This window comes from Nuphar pumila, chromosome 13, assembly GCF_984573655.1.
Source record: "Nuphar pumila chromosome 13, dmNupPumi1.hap1.1, whole genome shotgun sequence".
Lineage (NCBI taxonomy): Eukaryota > Viridiplantae > Streptophyta > Magnoliopsida > Nymphaeales > Nymphaeaceae > Nuphar > Nuphar pumila.
The window spans coordinates 74876453-74898219 of NC_143261.1; the positions used below are offsets into that span (position 1 = coordinate 74876453).

Below are 21767 nucleotides of genomic sequence, written 5' to 3' on the forward strand. Positions count from 1 at the left end.
CGTCCACCTGGGGGATAGTGTAAGGAAATTTGAAAACTTTTTTCTGCTTAGGTCGCCCAGGACAAAGAGGAAGGGCACGCCCCAGCCCAGTCAACTCTCTCTCTCTCGTTGCTGCGTTTGCCCAAACAGGGAGCGTTCTGAAGTCCCATCTCCTGCTCCTCCTTCCTCACCCAAACCGGGGGCATCCATGGCGTTAAAATTCCCGGATTTCCTCTTCCTCCAACCCTAGGGACGACTCTCTTCTCTTGTTCTTTGCACGGAGTTCAATTCCTCAATGAACGCCACGGGAGTTCGCGGCATCGTCGGGAGATCGGCCTGAGGGAAGGAAAAGATAAAGATGATCGTCCGGACCTACGCCCGCCGGAATCGGTGCGTCAACAGAACGGGCCTTCCGGACTCGGCCGACGACGACAGCGCCTTCTGGGAGCCTCTTTCCCAGGAGAGCTCCCAAGAACTCTTCAGCCTCCCATTCTCCTCCCAAGATTCCTCTTCTTTGTCCTTCGATGAAGCCGATCTCTGCCTGCCGCCCTCCTCCAGAGAACCCGCAGCCCCGCAACCGACGAAGAAACCACGGGTTTCTGGGGCCCCGGAGGTGAACGGGAGGAGCAGGCCGAGGCCGAGGGCGCCACAGCGGATGCTCTCGGCGCCCGCGACGTCGACGCTGATGGAGGCGCAGGAGTCTGGGGAGATGATGGAGCACGTCGACGAGGCGAATTTCGCTCTGGACGGCATCCGTCCTGGGCGGCCCCTCAGGATCCAGAGGGCGAGCCTCCTGTCGTTGCTCTCCGTTTGTTCTACGCCGCAGCAACGCCGTCTCCTCCGAACCCATGGGTAGCTTCCCTTGTCCTTGTTGTGATTATCTGTGCATCTTTGTTATTGAGAAATCAGCTTCTTCTTTCTTCATCTGCCAATTATGATGCAGCCCCTTGCTATTATCGCTTCTTTCTTGATGGTTTGGGATGAGCAAAGTCATTGCCTAATTATTCTTAGTAACAAGTCTCATCTGCGGAAACCAGGAAAAAGCAATCGATGCAGAAATCCTCCCTTTTATAATTATAATGAGGCTTGCAACAATTTATGGTTTTGAAATTACCTGTATAAGATTATTCTTGTTCTAGAAATGAAATATGTAGTACAAAAGGAAAACCCAACAAAACTAACAAATTAAAGAAAAAATATGATGTTTACAGGTGATATACATATTATATATATTATATATAAATGATATTGCATATAATTAATAATGTAATACACACACACATTTTTTTGTTAGGCAATGTAATATATACACTTTGTATACACAATATGTATATTACAATACATATTATATGTAACAATTAGTTATACAACATATACAAACATGTTATGTACATATTTTTTGTAGAAATATGAAGTCGTCACCAGTCAATCCTTGCCTTGTCAAGTCGCGAGTCACTGGGTTTTAAAACTATGGTTTCAACATGTGATGGTATAAATTACTTGTAACAACTACTCTGTTGCTACTGTTAAATCTTATAAACACAATTACTTCAACCATCTTATGTTAGGAAAAGCTAATCACAACTTCTGAACTCTCTCTTAGCTTCGTAGTTCTTTTTCCCTTACAGGATGGCAGAACAAATCTTTGATGCTATTCTAGCTCTGGATACTGATGATTCCCCCAGTGCTCTTGCTGCTGCTGCTCTATTTTATGCACTAGCAAGTGATGTAAGTCTCTCTCTCTCTCTAAATACACATTTGCGAAGAGTGCAATAAAATGCAACGGGCTTGTTAAAGCAGATCCTTTTGCAGCATCAATTTACATTTTAGTAGTAATAAGATATTTCCTTTCTGACTCAAGGACAGAGTATTTGGTGCTTTTATTAATCTATTTCATGTATCGAGAAAAGGGTCATTTGCATTTTTGTGCATTGTGGCAATGTGCATAAACATGGCTCTTTGGCTTGTAAAAGTCTTGCTTTCTTGAAAGAGAAACTTGTAAAATATTTTTATTTCCAGATTCCATTGACAAAGCCTAGTTTAAATCCAAAAAATTCCTCCTTTTGTGCCTTAATGGCCTCATTGATGATTTAGAACACTTAGTATTTCATGAAAGATGTCAAGCGGACACTTCACTTATCATGTGTGTCCCATGTCAATGTGGCACAACACTGACTGGACACACCATGGCATTTCATTGGCACAATCAAACTTGTGTTTGGCTCAGTCAACACTGTGTCCTACACTTCATGTATTTCTTCTTATGATCTTGAGTTGTTTATCTTTTATTTACTTGACTGATTTTTCTTTTAAAATTTACCATTGATTAAATTGCATTTTAATTCGATTTGCATATACTATTTATTGTTTGTATTCATAATGATTTAAAATTAATGTTTAAGAATTTTCACTTGAAACAATATTATGCTTTATTGTTTTAGATTAAGAATTTTAAATGTGTGTGTGTGTGTGTGTGTGTGTGTGTGTGTGTGTGTGTGTGTGTGTGTGTATATATATATATATATATATATATATATATATATATATATTGTAGACATGTTTGTCTTAGTTTACTCAATAGAAAACGTGTATTTAGATTCGATATTTTGATGTTCATATTTTTCTATAGAAAGCTAAAAAATCAAGGGCTCATATTGCACTAAAATTTGATGATAGAAGACAAAAGTTGTTTTGTTAAATTAATTCTATCCAAAGTATGTCTTTTAATCTACAATTTCAGATTAAGCAAAAAAGCTTGAAACAATGATATTTTTTGCTGGGCCCTATATATATATAATGTATGCATGTATGTATGAAAATTAGTAGCTCCTAAACAGTTTTATGTCCTAAATCTTCTAAAACACATAGTTGTGTGCATTTTTTTTGCTTAAATCAAATTTCAAACTTGTAGATATGTTTAGCATCACTTCCTTACTGAAAAGCATGCTTTTGATTGAATTTATTTAATGAGATTTTTTGATTTTTATCTTCATCAAATTTTTGGTGCAATATTAGCTGCTAATTTTTTGACTGCTCTAAAAGCACATCTAAACATGAAAACACTAATTTAATATATGTGTTCTATTAAGTGAACTACATAGCAATGTTGTGAAAAACATTTGAAGTGTAGTTTGGCGTATGCTTCAAGGTGTAAAGCATAAGCCTCACAAACACATTAATTTTTTTTAAAAAATAAAAATATTTGAAAACACATAAAGAATAAAAATGCAATAACTTGATATAGCTATATATCTAACAGATAAAACATGTGCATTCAACAAAAAAATGGTAACAAAATTACTAATGACAATCAAAATGCTGTTAATGTTCAAAGCAATCATGCTGTTCTCGTATCAGGACAATTAAACCAGAAAAATGTTACGAAAAAAAACAAATATGAATCAGAATTTTACTAACCTAGAAGTCATAATAGAGCACCAAAATAATGGCTCATAGTTCGGTTTGGATCTAGGTATAACGAAATTCAATCTAATTGGAAGCAACACACACATATATATGTGTATGTATGTATGTAATGAGGAAAGAGTATATGCATAATAGAAGGAGAAGAAAGAAGAAGAAGAAAGAGAAAAAGAAAGAAAGAAAAAATGAAGGAAAAGAAGGAGAAAAAAGAAAGAAAAGAAAAAAAGGAAGAAGGAGTGTGTGTGTGTGTGTGGGGGGGGGGAGCAAAAGAAGAAGGGAAAAACAAAAAGAAGAGAGAGGAAGAAGTAGAAAGGGCAGAAAGGAAGTAAAAGAAAGAAAAACCTAAAAGAAATGAAGGAGAGAGAGAGATTACTCCTGGGATTCTGGGAGGCTAGAGCTCTAGCCACTAGTGATGGGTTGCTGGACTTGCTGCTGTCGATATAAGGGAGAAGGAAGAGGAGAAAAGGGAAAAGCTATGTCACACGAACACTCTATTTTGCCCTACGTACCCGTGTTGACACGCGTGTCCCCCTGTGTCGATACATGTTGACACCTGGACACACCACTTTACCCTCCGCACATACAAGTTGTATTCAATTTATAATTTATAATTATGTTTTCAATTCATAACTTTATATTTTTATTATATATATTTTAGATATAGCATACAAACAACAACAACAAGTACGCCTTCATCCCAAAACAATTGGGGTCGGCGATATGAACCAAAAAAAAGAAAATCATTCTGGGTCTTCCACATGAATCCTTCTCCTCCAATCATTTCTATCCAATGCCATGTCCTCGGTGAGGTTCAAAGCATTCATATCCTTTCTTATCACCTCCATTCATGTCTTCCTAGGCCTACCCCGACCTCTTTTAACTAATATAGTTTCCCATTTCTCCATCCTTCTAACTGGAGCATCATTAGGCCTTCGCCGAATATGTCCAAACCACCGTAAATGATTCTCTCTCATCTTATTTTCAATGGGTGCAACGCCTACCTTCTTACGTATCTCCTCGCTCCGAATCTTATCTTTTATTGTATTTCCACACATCCATCTCAGCATACGCATCTCAGCTACACTCATTTTTTGAATATGATGTCTCTTGGCAGCCCAACATTCCGTACCATATAGTAAAGCGGGCCTAATAGTCGTCCTATAAAACTTTTCCTTCAACCGCAATGGCATTCTACGACCGCACAATACTCCAGTTGCACTTTTCCATTTCATCCACCCAACCTTTATCCTATGATTTACATCTCCATCAATTTCTCCATACTTTTGAATGATAGATACCAAATATTTGAAACAATCATCCACCGATTTTTCTTGCTCACCAAGCTTCACTACACTCCCATCACTACTTCGTTGCTTACTAAACCGACATTCCATGTATTCTGTCTTACTCTTACTCAACTTAAAACCTCTTGCTTCCAATGTCTGTCTCCATAATTCTAACTTAGCATTAACCCCAACTCTAGACTCATTAATCAAAACAATATCATCAGCAAACAACATACACCATGACACATTTTCTTGAATTGATCACGTAAGCTCATCCATCACTATAGCAAATAGGAAAGGGCTTAAAGCAGATCCTTGATGTAACCCAACCGTTATAGGAAAATTGGTTGTCACCCCTCCACAAGTGTAGACATTGGTTACTACTCCTTCATACATATGCTTAATTATACTAATGTACTTGAGAGAAACACCTTTCTTCATCATTGTCCACCAGAGAACGTCCCTAGGTACTCTATCGTATGCCTTCTCCAAATCAATAAAAACCATATGCAAATCTTTGTTCCTCTCTCTATTTCTCTCAATAAGTTGTCTAAGAAGATGTATAGCTTCCATAGTTGATCTTCCAGGCATAAAACCAAATTGATTCTCCGATATCATGACAATTTTCCTCAACCTAGACTCAATCACCCTCTCCCAAAGTTTCATAGTATGACTCATGAGTTTTATACCACGATAGTTTGTGCAATCTTGTATATCACCCTTATTCTTATATAGAGGTACCAAAGTACTCTTCCTCCACTCATTAGGCATCTTATTTGTCCGCCAAATCTTGTTAAAAAGATTTGTCAACCATTCTAAACCTTTCTCTCCCAAGCATTTCCAAGCCTCGATAGGTATACCATCTGGGCCAACTGCCCTTCTTGATTTCATTTTCTTCAAAGCCTCTGCAATTTCTTTTTTTTGAATCTTGCGCATGAAGTCACGATTCATCTCATGAAAAGGAATGGACAAGTCTCCAAGATCTTGAGCATGACTTTCATTAAATAGGTTATCAAAATAATCTTTCCATCTCTCCTTAATCTCCTCATCTTTGACTAAAACCCTTTGCGTTTCATCTTTGATACATCTAACCATACCCAGATCCCTCGATTTCCTATCTCTCATCTTTGCAAGCCTATAAATATCCTTCTCGCCCTCTTTGGTATCCAACTTGTCATAAACCTCCTTATATACCTTATCCCTCGCGTTCCGAACTACTTTTTTAGCTTCCTTCTTTGCTATCATATACTTCTTCAAATTCTCATTATCACGACTCTTACTTAGATTTCTATAACACTCTCTTTTAACCTTAATAGCTAATTTGACATCCTCATTCCACCACGATGTATCTTTACCTAGCGGTGCACCGCCTTTAGACTCACCCAATACCTCCTTAGCCACCTTTCTCATGCCACCCGCTATCTTATTCCACATTGATTCTGAATCCTTTTCGAGACACCAATCAGCTTCCTTAACTACCTTCTCTACAAACATTCCTTGTTTAGCTCCTTTCAGTGCCCACCACTTAATTCTAGGATCTATCCTATGTCTATCCCTTTTGTGACATTGTCTAATTCTAAGATCTAAAATTAAGACTCTATGTTGTGTAGCTACACTTTCTCTTGGTATAACTTTACAATCGATGCAACAACCCCTATCTCTCTTTCTAAGTAGGAAAAAATCTATCTGACTCGTATTAACCCCACTTTTAAATGTTACTAGGTGAGACTTTCACTTCCTAAACCAAGTGTTTGCTAAGATCATATCATAGGACAAACCAAAATCTACAATCCTTTCCCCACTTTCGTTTCTTTCTCCTATACCATAGCCTCCATGAATACTCTCAAATCCATCCCTACTAATGCCTACATGCCCATTAAGGTCACCGCCGATGAAAAGCCTTTCTCCATAAGATATCCCTTGTACTACTCCATCTAAATCTTCCCAAAATTGGCGCTTAATGGAATCATCTAAACCTACTTTAGGTGCATAAACACTAATAATATTAATAATTTCTGAACCTAATACTAATTTAATAAGTAAAATCCCATCACCCTTCCTACGGACCTCAACTACATTATCTATAAACTCACGACTCATAACAATCCCTACTCCATTCCTATTCCTATTTATTCCTGTATACCAAATCTTATATCCCCAAGGTTCTATCACTTTTGCTTTCTCACCTACCCATTTGGTCTCTTGTAAACATAAAATATCAATCTTTCTCCTACACATAACATCTACTAACTTTACCAACTTACCAGTTAAAGATCCTATGTTCCAAGTGGCTAACCTAATTTTATGGTCTTGGACTAACTTCTTTACCCTCACCCGTCCAACAAAGTGAGGGAACCCTTGCCTATTTGACACCACACCCGGGCGCCGGTGTGACGCGTCGCTTCCGGGCGACGACCTAGCAACCCTTGGCCATTTATCACTGCCTCCGGGCCTATAGAGTACAACGCGTCGCTCAGTAGGGAACGCCCCAACGAAATTCTCATATTGGTTCATATTCATAGGGTATGGCTAAGTTTTTATGCTGGCTGTCACAGGCCTACCGCAACCCTCCTCTTTTATCCGGGCTTGGGACCGGCAGTGGATAACTAAACAGTTATACACAGGCGGAGTTGAATTAGATATAGCATATATATTTAAATTATATTCAATTTATTTTGTATTTATGTGATATATATATATATATATAGCCGTGTCCCCGTACCCACATTTTTGTGAAATTGCCATGTCGCACCCTCCGTACCCGCACCCGTACCCATGTGACATAGAGGAAAAGGGGTGGTGTGGCTCTAATCCGTTTGGCCCCCCTCCTTTTTATGTTTTTTTTTAATGAAAAAATAGTCAAATGGAGGCTTTGACCTTTTACGTAAATGTGACTGTTGGAGGCAAACTCTTTTACATAAATAGAAAAAAAGATAAAAGAGTTAGGCATTTTGGTTTACATGAATAGAATATATATTTTAACATGAGTAGCTGGGTAACTTAGCTTGAAAAAAAGAAAAAAGAAAAAAATGGTTTGTGATCAGATGGCCTGCTTGACCCAACAAAGTCTCAAGCCAAGTTGTTTTTGATTTCTAAACAATCGGAGAGCTCTTTGAGGTGATGATTTCTTAACATGGCTTGATCTTGCTGTGAAGACTTTCTGCAATGATTATGCTGGTAGGAAAATGAAGCTAAACTATGTGGAAATGATAGTATTGTGAAATCATGGGTTTCATGGATCAAAACATCCGACACCACATATGGATATTATGATTCCAAGTAGGGTTTGATTTTTAATTGTCGAGGAGATCACTTGTAGGTGTTGGCTTATTAACATGGTTTTCTCTTGCTATTAAATTTAATGCAATGCTTCTCCTAGTAGGGAAATCAAGTTTAAGAAATGCAAATAGCAATACTGTGGAATCTCGTTTTCAAGATGTCTGGCACCACATATTTGGTAATTCACATTAACATCTGTGCTGTTATCTAGTAAAATGTGTTAATGATTCTTCTCTTGAAATAATTGAATGTCTTTTTAGAATGTTCTCAAACCAAATCATATTTTCACATGTAAATCTCATGTATTGGTTATATAGATGTGATAGACACTATTGATGAATATAATATAACACAGTCTCCACCTCAGTTTATCTAGGAATATAAACTGGTACAAATGGTTTGAAAACTTTATCTGCAGAAAAGTATCAACATTGGTCATCATCTCAACTTTCCCATCTTTCTTGTGTTTATATCTCTTCACCTTCCTTTGCAAAAGGGGCACTTGGCTCTTTGGGAGCCAATGGTCAGGATAAAAGTGGAGGTTTTAGGATAAGGATGGGTCAGACTCCTTACAATATCTGTTTGGCAGAAAGGTCTTGAGGCATTTTGGTTATTGAAGATGTAGATTAGGATAGGATTGGGAAATGAAGCGAGCTGCTTATGGCTCAGCTTGACTCAATTGTCCGAAGCTCTTTTGTGCGTATGTATAATTTTATACATCTTCATGTCAAAAAACTTTATAGTAGGTCAGTTAGTTGAGCTACATGCTTGTAGGTTAAGTCACATGATCAATTCCCACCATGAGATGCAAAATATATATGCTTATTTATTTATTTATTTTAAATGAATAGCTTGAGCTTGGTTGGCAGCAAGCCTGAACTTAAGCTTGAGCTGGACTGGAACCTGAGTGAGTCGAGACTGAATCGTTCAAGCTTAGCTTATTCTGCTCATTTAGCAGCCTAGTTTAAATCATTTATTCCTTTGTAAAACAAAGTTGGCAAAATACCTTCTCTACGAGGTGGTATTTGCCTGTTGCATGAATTGGATACTTACACTTTTCCAACTACCAAACTTCTTCCCATGCCATTCTCTCTCTCTCTCTCTCTCTCTCTCGTGTGTGTGTGTGTGTGTGTGTGTGTGTGTGTGTGTGTGTGTGTGTGGATTTCATTGTCACATGTGAGCTATATATTGGAAGCATCTCTATATTTATTGTGTTATGATGAGAAGACAATTAAACATTGAAAATATTGTGATGTTACCACTACATCTTCAGAACTTCTTTATTTTCTTATTTTATATTTAGATATGTTTTTCTGCCTTTTCATTTTTAATAGTTTCCTTTGTTTTATTACATTTTTGCGAAAGAAACATTTTATATTTTGTATTATGTTTTTATATTTTTCCTTTTATTAACTGCCAAGATTTTCCTATGATTTATGGAGAAAACGTATGAATCCCAGGGTTTTAGATATTACCATGACTAATACCTGACTATTTTAAATACAGACATGTTGTAAACTGATCTAAAATAGGTTTTATATTGACAAAATTACATCTTAAGTAACACAAAAATATGTGATCCTGTGTCTCGACTCTCATTGTCCTTGGAAATATCTTGCCTTCTGGGTTTATGTAATGAAAAATTACCAGATGGTCTTGAATACTATCTATAGATAAGGGATTTTTGCTCTTTATTATAACTGACATCATAAGATCTGGCATATCATCTTTCCAGGGTCAAGATGAACATCTGTTAGAATCACCTGCATACATTCGTTTTCTCCTCAAGTTATTAAGTCCACATACATCTGGTGATATTGACAAGAAGCCAACAGCTGGCTCTAAGCTTCTGGGAGTATGCGGTGATATTGGCTTGTTAACACACAAATCCAAAAACTCTAATTCTACAACCATGGAAATCATATCAAAAGTTCACAGGTTACTATCAAGCTGCAAGGAATTACCTATGGATAACTGTAATGAAGATTTAACTATAAGGCCAGAGCTGAGTTCAAAATGGGTAGCTTTGTTAACGTTGGAGAAAGCATGTCTATCAACCATATCTCTTGAAGGTACAACATGGAACTTTCTTCATTGCTTTGGTTTGTAATGGCATGCTCACCTTTATAAATGGAAGTTTTTTGAAGTAAAATCTTTTTGGGCTTCAGCTATCTTTCAAGCATTTCACTTAGCCATTCTCCACCTAGTCATTCTGCATAAGTATGCATCACTGAGTTGTTAAGTTGTTTTTGCCACAAAGGGCTAGCTTTCTAAACAGGGAAAGTTGAAGAAATAGCAGCTCACAATTTGTTTGTAGTGGGAAGCTTTAATTTGCTCTTCTGATATGGTGTTGTATTTCAAAATATGTTATTTTAATATGGAAAATATTATCTCAACATTTCAGTTAATATCTGCAATGTATCATTTCTGATATGTATGCTTTCAGATACATCTGGTTCAGTGAGACGAGTTGGAGGCAATTTCAAGGAAAAATTGCGAGAGCTTGGAGGATTAGATGTTGTTTTTGTTGTTTCTCTTGATTGCTATTCTGTTCTGGAGGTGAGCACTGACATCCACATTTATCCCAATCTCTTTTGATGAAAGCAATTTGTGCCTTGTAATAGGAATTAAAAATTTGAGATGCTAGCTTTTTGATTCTTTCTTTTGTCAAAGGGTACAACATTGCACACAGAATAGTGTTAGCCTCTTTTTTCCTTGAAGAAGTTACTTATGGTGAATAACTTTTGGATATATGGCAATCGAGTTTCATTTTCTTTATCAATGCAGTTTGATGTTCTTGCATTATTTTATGGGCTGCTTTTTTTTATTATTAATGCCAATATATTTTTTGATTTACCATTACATGTTGCTTCTGGCAGCAGTTTTTTTAATAGTCTGTATTAGATAACCAACAGAGCAGTAACTTGACTCAAATTGTAGACATGCTTATCAGTGCTCGTGTTAGCAGGCAATATTGAAGCAAAGTGCATCTCCCTTGAATGAATTAAAAGCTGGTGATTCTTTGCAAAGTCTAGCCTTGCTAGCGAAATGTTTGAAAATAATGGAGAACTCCACATTTTTGAGTAAAGATAATCAGGTACTGCCCAAAGTGCTTAAATTGACTGGAAAAGACATGTTTGAGTTTTAACTTATTTGTTCTCATTTATATATAGAACCATTTGCTAGAGATAATTTCAGAATTGGGATGTGATGGATCATCACAGTCTTTCATTGGACTAATCATAAACGTCATCAGAGTGCTGTCAGGTAGTTAAATATATCAAATTGGCTTAGTCTCTAACTCTCTTTGGTTAGTCATTCGGCCATTCATATGTTTGTTGCTTTGACCTCATTTATACCTCTTTGCAGGTATTTGTCTATCTGATAATTCTCCCAAGTTATCTGCTGAAGAATCCAGCCGCCACTGTGATGAGCAAGGTGCTTGTGGTTTTCAAGCTTCTGAAGCGAAGTTGAAGAAAGGCCTTAAAGGTGCTTACAAGAAGTAGGAGCTTGATGTTTTTGATGTGTACACATTCCAATAAAATATCTTTTGCCTAGGATGTAGTATTTTGTCAAAGACAAGACCTTCCATGGAGTCTCATGGAGTGTTCTGAGCATCTATTCTATGTTGGAGCTGGATGAGTCTTCTTGTTAGTTTTTATCTTTAATTATTTGTTTTTTCTCTTGAATTGCATGGAAGCATGACACTGCTTGAGGCTTCTGGTGGCAATGTCTGGCCGTAACAAGGTTGAATGAGTCTTCCTGTTAGTTTTTATCTTTAATTCTTTGTTTTTGCTTTTAAATTGCATGGAAGCGTGACATTACTTGAGGCTTCTTGTGGCAATGTCTGGCTGTAACAAGGTTGGATGGTCTTTGATTCCTTTGTCATTCTGTCAGCATCTTAGCTCTGCTGAAACATGTTCCATTATACAACTTCAGCTGACTGAGGAATTCCTTGTTACAAATTTTGTCTATTTCCATGTCTACTTTCCAGCTTAATTATGCTTCATCCCTGAAGATTTTACCTACCACCTCTGTAGAATTCAGTTTATCTTATGCTTTACTGGTCAGCTTGCATTTTTTGGCATAGTGTCTCTGTGGGCCCGTGCTAGGTCTAATAGCTACCAGTGATCATGCACCTGCTTGGTCAACATAAGCCAATTGGAACAAACTATCGAGTATGGTGCTGTTTCCTGAGATGCAAGTGGTTAAAAGGTGTTGCATACATACTGCATCTTTTACCTAGAAAACTGTGTGCAAGTAGAAACTCTTGAATCTCAGCAGCTACCATTACTAGTAGTATGATAGTATCTGTTGTAAGCACTCATTCCTCTGTTACTAGAAAGTCCATAACTCCATTAAATGATCAAAGTTGAAACAATCACCCTCTGTGATAAAAAAATTTCAACAGCTTCTTTGAGACAAATTCATTCTATCTGTTCTTCACATTTTGCCTTTGTGTAAAAAAAACATTGTAGGAAATGAAGATTTTAAACAATGTATTGTGGAAAGTTTAGATGGATGCATAGTGGGAAAAAATGCACATGTCAGATATTGTGAGGCTATTATGGGATCTTTTCAAGAAATTCCAGAGATGTAAAACCTTCCTATATTTTAGAAATCTTGCTCTTCCTTGAAGGCTTTATTATTTTCTGAATTATGAAATAAACATTTTATGGAGCTCTTAACTCTGATTAACAATTATGTATATGTTGACTTCAACTTCTTGTTATCCTTGTCGTTTTCTGTGTCATTGTTAATAATCACTGACGCTGCTGTCATCTTTTAGTTTATATTAGCTGTTGGTTATGGATGCTTTGTCCTCTCTCTCTCTCTTCTTTTTCCTCAAGTTAGTGAATCTTCAAATTTACTGTCTATGCTACACCTCATAAATGTTATTAGGCTCTCACTTACGTAACCTTACTGCATGTCTTTTCAGCAGCTTCCATCAAACCTCCAAATTTTTAGACAATTTAACGTGACAATATGGTGTATACTGATTGCAGCCAGTAATGATAGACACATTATATTTTGTAGATCTCTATCTATCTATCTGTCCTATACGCGATTATTTCATGCAGATAGAAGTTTCCTGCACTAAGAGTCCCATTAGCTCATTGTAGACGATTATCTAAAGATGATTCATGGAGGAGAAAGAACTTTACCCCTAAAGTTCACCTTCTTCCAAAGTATCTCCTGAGGCCTGAATGATCAATCATTTATATGAAAAACGGAGAAAAAACTTTACCCTTAAAGTTCACCTTCTTCCAAAGTATCTCCTGAGGCCTGAATGATCAATCATTTATATGAAAAACTTCTATAACAGGTAAATCCCTTCGAATGTCTGCTCATTGAGTCAAATAGGTATTTTCTGCTCAAGGATTGGAAAGGACAATTTTACTTCATGCAACTTGTTGGCTGATATGTATTGAGAGTAAGAAACTGGATGTGACGGTACTAGCAATATGATGCTCCAGAAAATGTGCAGAGTTCAAGTGAAAACCTTGTGGTTCAACCATGTGTGTACAGGCAAAGGGGCATTCAGGGAATAAACAAAATGGTTGAGGTTACCTCTGGAGAAAGTTTTAAGAGAATGATGTTTCATATTTGTATTTGTTCTATAACGGGTAGTGTTATTTGTGTCATTTATGTTATTTCTATGTACAGCAGAGGTCTTTATGCACAACAATGACTGTTATTTAGTTTCTGGATGTGTCAAAGGGTATTTCTGAAAATTAACCAGAAATACTGTTGTACTAATGATCAATCGTTGAGAGGTCAGATGAGACTGACCTCTATTGTTCTAGCTGCCACCCATCTTTCCCTTCTCTATTTCTTCTCCCTCTACATGTTCATGGAAACTGCACTACAACCTTACAGGTGCCAACATGAAATTGCAACAATTTTTGCCCAACCTGATCCTGTAGTTGGTCAGTCATTTCCCTGTTGAGTAGGATTCTGCAAAGCATCATGGTTTCCTTCAAACCTATGTGGATGCCAACTGCTCTAAAGATATGTAGTGAAAACCACTCTAAAGCTATGTTACCGTGACACGACACTTAGGTGCCATACTCGTGTCGACACAGGTACTGGTACCTGGACACGGCATTTTCCGTGTCCTACATTATATTATATTATATTTTTAATATATAATATATATTTTAGATATATAATATATTTTCAGTATATATTTTAGATATATAATATATATTTTTCAATATATATTTAGCTGTGTTCCCGTACCCACATTTTTTGGAATTGCCATGTTGTACACTTTGTACCCGTACCCAGGTGACATAGCTCTAAGGCTATAAACTGGATAGGTTGACGCCAATGATTCCATCCTCAAAAACCATATTTTGGCTGTGAGACAACTATATCAACCATACTTAAAACTGTTAGATAATCATAGTTGATGACAACAGTCACTGATCCCATTTCTACTCCAGAACAGTAAATAAGACCTCAGCTTCATATGGTTAGTGCATGTTCACATGTGGGTGTGCATGCACATGTGCGTGCATGCGTGCACACACTTACCCTTCTGATCACTTTGTTCAAGTGTTCATTATGTAAAATATGTAGAAATATGTTAATGGTATGTGACTTTCTCATGCTTCAGAAAGATGGCGTTGCAACACCAAGAAGGGATCCACTGTTCAATGCCATGGGAACAGTGTATCTGGTAATTGTCAGAGAATGGCTGATTCAAATTCGGATTTATCTGGCTCCAGATATGAACCTACTATCTCCAATAATAATGTTTCTCCTGTCAAGAGTAGCAATGCTTTTTCATCACTTCTGTCCGTTGGGAGGGGAAGAAGTTCAACCTCAGGATCGTCTTGTGCAAGTGCAAATGGGTCAACAAAAATCTCCAATGGCTTGAGTAAGCTACATTACGTGCAAAATGATATTAAAGATGAAACCTGTGACAAAAGTCAGGATCCCTTTGCATTTGATGAAGATGACATACAGCCTACAAAATGGGATAAATTGTTCTCAACCAAAAAACACTCATCACAAACAAAATGTAGCAAGGCCCCAGAATTTAGTGTGAATGATGGAGTAGAAATTGAGTTGATCACAAGCAATGACGAAATATATGAAGCAGATAACTCCGTTTCTACCCAGAACACAATCTCATCAGCTGCAGAAGAAACTTCTAACCTTCTTGGAGAATGCCTTCTTACTGCAGTCAAGGTATCACTTCTCTCTGTACTGTGCTTTTTGAAACTGGGTATATTTCTCTAAATTTTTTCTATTGCAAAAGTTGTGCATAAATTGTATCAAAATTTAAAGTACAAACTGTATTTAATGTCATGATAGAGATCATAATTCAATAAATTGGACAATATTGAGCTTTTCTTGAGCTACTGTACATAAACACATAAAATATTAAGTTATTATGCCATTTTGCAAATTCTGAGCTACTGTACATAAACACATAAAATATTAAGTTATTATGCCATTTTGCAAATTCTGAGCTACTTTACATAAAAAACAAAATGCAAAATGGAAGCTATGTTCATCGAACTTTTATCAATTGTTATTTCTCAAGTTGCTTATTGTATAACGTTATACCAACTTGTCGCCTAAAGATAGAGCTGTACCTGAGAGCTTCCGCCTTTCGCATGCAGCAAAGGAACCCAGTTACAGTGTATCATTTTACTGTTTTTATTGTTTCTGATCTCCCTTTTGCTTATGCAACTAATGCTTCTAGCATTGTATTTAGGCTTCTTAGATCCTGTAATTGAGAAAGGATTGAGTTCTATCATATAAAGTAGTTTCTCTTATGAAGCTTGTTGATTCATCCATTGCACTTCTGTACTCACATTGCACCAGCCACTCCCATTGTGCGTGATCAGTGGAGAAAGTGTTTGTTTCTTGATGTGGTGATTGTGATTGTATCTTGCCTTCCTCTATTTGTTTGGTCAGCATTTGGCTCAACGCCTGGCACACATGGGTGTCAACCATTAACAGTTTTTCTTTTTCTTTTCCCTCATAGGTTCTGATGAACTTGACAAATGACAATGCAGTAGGCTGTCAGCAGACTGGTGCATGTGGTGGGCTTGACATTATGGCTCGTTTGATAGTTGGTCATTTTCCAACTTTTCATTTACAATCACCAGCATATAACCAAATTGAAAATAGTAGTGTATCCTTTGAGTCAAATATGGAACTTCATCGCCAGAATGTCAAGCATCTTAGTGACCAGGAGTTGGACTTTCTTGTTGCAATTTTAGGCTTGCTTGTGAATTTGGTAGAGAAGGATAGTGCGAACAGGTAACTATTTCCTTTCATCATGTCTTTATGCTATTTTTTTGTGCATTTTACACGATGAGTACACATTTGCTTGATTGTGTTGCTTCTATATATGCTTTGGTAGTATCTGTAAACTTTGTATACAATACACAATAATTGATAGTCGAGGAAATCATTGAAATCTTAAAAGTTGATTAAAAAAAAGGTATGGTGTGAATATGAGAAAAATGATGAATTGCCACTATCTTTTAAAGCATTATTTTCCCACTTCTTATGGAGGAAACACATGGGCGACAGAGAAGTTGGTATTGGCTTCTTGCTGAGCAACTCTGCTTGAGTTGACATGCCTGTACCTGGTGATGACCAGCATGGAGACCTCAGTTCTAATTGAACTTTTAAACATCATTTTCCCTGGATATTACCACCAATAATGTAACACACAATCTGGTATATTGCATTTTAATTTCTTGCAACTATTTTTAAGTTTATTCATTTTCTTTTGAAGGGCTAAGTTGGTATATGATAGGAAGAAGTACTAGAGACAAAAAGTTATATTGAGCTACTAGAAGCATACCCTTCATTAATATCTCTGTGGATGTTTGCCATCTACATGCGTTTCTTAATCATGTAGGACCTCTTTTCTTTTTCCTGTTTCTTTTGGGTTGGAAGTGGAGAGGGTTGTGATGGTGATGTGAACCAATTCAAGTGGATTGGAGCTTGCAGCCAAGTGCTACCACAATGTAAATTTGTTACTCTTATAACCAATGAATAAGCATATCCTTGGATTTCTTGTCTTATAAAAAACTAACTAAAATAAACTTGAGATATAAACATGTTTATGCATCTCCCTTTTGCTGCTATGTATGCATAATGTTTTGATATGCATCAGGTTTCTTTATGTTCGTTATTCATGTTTATTTCGACATCCACATATTTATATGGCACTTCCAATCTCAAATGTTTTTTTGCATATATAATGCACATATACACTTAAACTTCCAAGTTCTAACACAATTTTTGTTTTAAAATCAAGCCTAATTTTTTTAAGGGTTTAAATATACAATAAAGTGCTTATCATTAGTTGCAAGCATATAACATGTTAGAATTTTTGGAGCATCAGTTGAGATTTATCATCATCCAAAAGAAGAATCTGTCTATATGAATGCAAGTTTAGCAGCAAATGTGAAAAAGATGTAGTGAGGATAGAAGCCTTATAATGCTGCATCATAAGTTTCAGTACTTGAGCTTTGTCCTACAACAATGTAATAAGGACATTAGGATTAATATTAAGTGTATGAAGTGAAGGCACACATGGCGGTTTGTTATGTGATAGATATCTGGTTTCAAATTTATGTAGTGTTTTTACATGAGTGCAATAGAATGTTGGGCAATTAAGAAGTGAAATGGTACGTCACAAAGCATGTATTTAGGTATGTCTTGAGTGAAGAAGGTTACATTAGAAGAAGTTTTGGGTGAAAAAGAAAAGTGTTATTTAAGATGCTCTGGCTTGTTTCATGGAGATTTGGAACAACAATGATATGGAAAATATGCCATGCATTTTAAAAGAACTAAAAAAGGGGAGGTCTAGAAGACTTGAGAATCACAATAGTGGGGCATGAAATATTGTGGAGTAACTTGCATTTTAAATTTTAGGAAAATATTGAGAAATATGACTTGCAAAGCTTACTACATGGATCGTTTCCCCTCCTGTAGGTTCATTTTTGCCAGTTTCAACTGTATGGTTGTCCAATGCCCTTCTCTTTTTGTAAAGTTTACCTTTTTTTGGGGTCAAAACCAGCAATTGTAGCTTACATGTGCAACTTTCTTGCTATTAATCTTGTTGATGAGTATACTTGGTTGTCATTTTCCCTTGCTGCATGTACTGTCTCTCTGAGAATTTCATAACAGGGACCCCCCCCCCCCCCCCCCCCCCCCCAATAGCATAGCAAAGAGGAAAGAATAATGCAGATTACTGAACATTATTCAATAACATTCGTTGTTGTATGACTTTGCATTTGATTGGTGTTCAAATATTTTACCATATCACTATTTTATTTCAGGGCCCGTCTTGCTGCAGCAAGTGTTTCAGTGCCAAACTTGGGAAAACTAGAAGGAAAGGGCGATTGCATGGCTGTAATTCCATTGCTCTGCTCTATCTTTTTGGCCAATCAAGGAGCTGGGGAGGCAATCAAAGAAGCAGCAGCAGTACCCTGGGTATGTGGCAAATTTCTTGTTGTTGGGCACCCGTGCCATGTAATCCTGGGAGACTGGAAATCATTATGCCTTATTTCTGCAAAACATCTTAAATTGGATAAGCAGGAGCTGGATGTTGGGGGTGGTAGGCTCAATTGTGAATGGAATGTTAATACAGTAGAACTGTAGAAATTTGGATGATGGTCCTGCTTATTCAAACACAATAAGATACAGAAACTTACAAGACGTTAGCAGCATGTACAGGGAACTCTTCATTTTCTTTGCTGTCTGTTTTAGGATCACTTGTTTGCAAAACACATTATTTACGTCTCAACAATTTCTGTAGAATGATGAAGCGTCAGTACTGCAAGGACAACGTGAAGCAGAAAAAATGATCATCGAGGCATACACAGCTCTTCTCCTCGCATTCGTCTCAATGGAAAGGTTTGTATTTGTCTTCCATTGTAGAGTATGAAGTATGAGCCACAATCTCGTTCAGTGCTTGATGACCAAAGATAAGATGGCTGAATATAATAAGTTGTATGAAGTTTGAGAACCTCAATCACCCAGGAAACATTTTAGAACCTTTTTGGATAGTCAATTTGAGTTCAAACAAACTCTAGTAGATTCTTGTAATCCCAATTGGGCCATTGAATTAGGTATTACCTTGTTACTGTTTTGGCTATATGGGGTCACTTGTGGGAACTGCCGGACCATTTTCCAGAGCCATATACAAGTCTAAAGTATGATGTACAAGATTCAAGTTCATTAATTTGGGCCAGTGTTATTAAAAGCGCGCCTCAAGGCGCAAAAAGCGCGCCTCAAGGCGCAAAAAGCGCGCCTCAAGGCACAAAAAGCGCGTCTCAAGGCGCAAAAAGTGTGCCTCACCTTGAGGCGAGGGGCTTTGTGCCTTGAGGCGCAGGCATAAGGCGCAAAAGCCCGGAGGCGCATGCCTCATACGCCTTGAGGCGTACGCCTCAGGGCGAGGCGCGCCTCAAGGTGAGGCGTACACGCCTCAACTTGTTTTGGTCAAATGGGGGTCAAAGCCCCCATTTGACCAAAAAATAGGGTTATTTTGTCGGGGGCCCTCATTATCTCGTCTCTCCCCCACCTCCCTGCTTGTCTCCCACCTCTCGTCTCCCCCTTATCTCACTCTCTGCTCTCTCCCACCTCTCGCTCGTCTCCCACCTCCTGCTCATCTATCAACCTAAGAAGAAGAAGAAATAGAAGACGGAGACTGCTCCTCTGTCAGCCTCGACTATGAACCTCTCTCCTCTGTCAGCCTCTTCTCTCCTATGTTATTGCATGCATACCTAATGTGACAGTTTATAGATTCAACGAGATTTCAATAGAAAAAAGTTACAGTTTATAGATTTCAACAAGATTTCAATAGATAAAGGTTGATTCAAGCTCTTTGCAGCATGGTTAGCAAACTCGGTGAGTCAGCTCGTGACTTGCCTGAGTTGGATCGGATCTATCCCTAACTGAGTTAAAAAACAATATCTTAGTTAGGGACTAAACTCGTCGAGTTTGCTCACCCCAAGGTGTTTTGCAGCTGATATATTACGATGACAGAAGTTGGAGAAATAGAGCATGTGTATTGTGTTGAGTCTGTAGACACAAGTTAGATTCTTTAGCAAATTCAGCTGATGCAATACAAATGACATGATATACTTTTAATATTGATTTTCACTTATTAGATATACATATAAATATATCAAAACCACAGGCTTTAGATGCTTCATAGATGTATACATGTTATTTTCATCTAAATAATTGATGCAATTGTGATTGATGCATATTTGGTAGTGTTTTAAGTTGTTGATACACATTTGAGTATTTGGGTCTTTTTCCTTTGTTGTTGAATGATTCAGCTGCATCAGAATGATTCTATAGAACTGTAAATGTTCTTTTATTTGGATTTTGATGACACTTATGCTTCGGTTTTGCGCCAGTTAACTTCATTGCTTGCTGAAATTGGATTGAACACAGAAGAGGCCCATGCTTTCTCTACTACAGATGGCTATTCTCTGGATGTTTTTTTAGCTCTGTTTTTTTTTTCCTGCAAATGCGGCAAGAGATCAATTTAATTGAAGAGAAATTTGGTTTCTAATGTTTGAAAAACAACATAATTAAGATCTCATGCTGTGAGAGAATTTTGGTTTCTTAGATACTTATGTAGATCAAGTTGTTACATTAATGTTACTTTTACTGTTTTACATGTTAATCTCATATTTTTTCAGTATTTATTTGAGAATTTTTAGTTCTTGTTGGTTGTTGCTTCATCAATAAAGCACTTTTTATTTATTTATAATTTTAGATATTTTTTATAGTTTTTTTTAAGTTTTCAAAATTTTTTTTGAGGCTTATGCTTTACGCCTCGAGGCTACGCCTCGCCTCAGATTTTGGTGGAGCGCCTCGCTACGCCTCAATGCTTTTCACAACACTGATTTGGGCATAATTCTAGTTAGTCATTCGACTCCAGCTGCATTGACCTATAAATTGCATGTTGAATGTTGTTATCTATGTGGACTTTTCATCCAGCCAATATGCAAGCTATCCAACTGGTCAGATTTGAGTCTTGTGTATGTCAAATGTTGACTGTCATTGAAGCTACTTTGGTTGCTTACCTTCTTGTACTTCCTTCAGTGAGAATGCTCGCGAAGCCATTGCTTGTCATCTCCCAGAACACAACTTGAGAATTCTGGTGCCAGTACTTGAGAGATTTGTGGTAAGTGGTTTCTTTGCTGTCATTTGAATATCCGTGTGGGGGCTATATTTGCATTTTTTTGGGAGAAACCAGTTTGAATGCTAAATCTTCTGTTTCCTTGCATATGCATGAGAATGTTGTTCAGGAAGCTAATAATATCATCACTTTTTTAGATCCACAATTTCTTGTGAAGTATTTTTTTTGGCTGGAATTTAATGATTGAAACTAATAATCATATGGTGTTGCCAGGCATTTCATTTATCATTAAACATGATATCACCAGAAACACATGCTGCAGTTAGTGAAGTAATTGAATGCTGCAGGGGACCATAATGCACTAAGGTTCCATAATTTCTGATCACAGTTCCGTTCGTCTAACTTTTCGTTGGAGTTGTAGAAGTAAACTGAGGTGTTGTATTCAAAAATTTTTTTGGTGCATAATTTTAATTGATCCATTTTTACATTATCTCTTCTGTTGTTTTCCCCATCATCACAATACAAAGCTGTTGAGGGAAAGAAAATATGTATAGTATCATTGAGTTTTGTTCATCTCATTGCAGATGTGTATATTCTTGTCTTTGCAATTCCATTTTCTGCGACTTTTGCGTTTTCATTTTTATCAATTGTCAGAGTTG

The 21767-nt window shown here is 37.1% G+C and overlaps 1 protein-coding gene across 5 annotated transcripts; it reads left to right on the forward strand.

Moving 5' to 3' along the window:
• The first annotated feature begins 66 nt into the window (after window positions 1–66).
• LOC149818730 (wings apart-like protein 1) lies at window positions 67–21721 on the forward strand. Of its 5 annotated transcripts, none has more exons than XM_089984194.1 (13): window positions 67–831; window positions 1608–1707; window positions 9703–10039; window positions 10414–10526; window positions 10933–11064; window positions 11141–11234; window positions 11337–11456; window positions 14590–15167; window positions 15973–16250; window positions 18290–18443; window positions 18769–18866; window positions 21072–21153; window positions 21382–21721. In XM_089984194.1, exons 1-13 carry the CDS (start codon window positions 338–340, stop codon window positions 21463–21465), a joined length of 2664 nt encoding a protein of 887 aa, XP_089840320.1. In that variant the 5' UTR covers window positions 67–337; the 3' UTR covers window positions 21466–21721. The 5 variants fall into 5 exon arrangements, 4 of the variants coding, with proteins under 4 accessions (XP_089840320.1, XP_089840321.1, XP_089840323.1 ...); XM_089984195.1 differs by having other exon boundaries at window positions 10936–11064; XM_089984196.1 differs by having other exon boundaries at window positions 124–831; window positions 10429–10526.
• The last annotated feature ends 46 nt before the right edge of the window (window positions 21722–21767 follow it).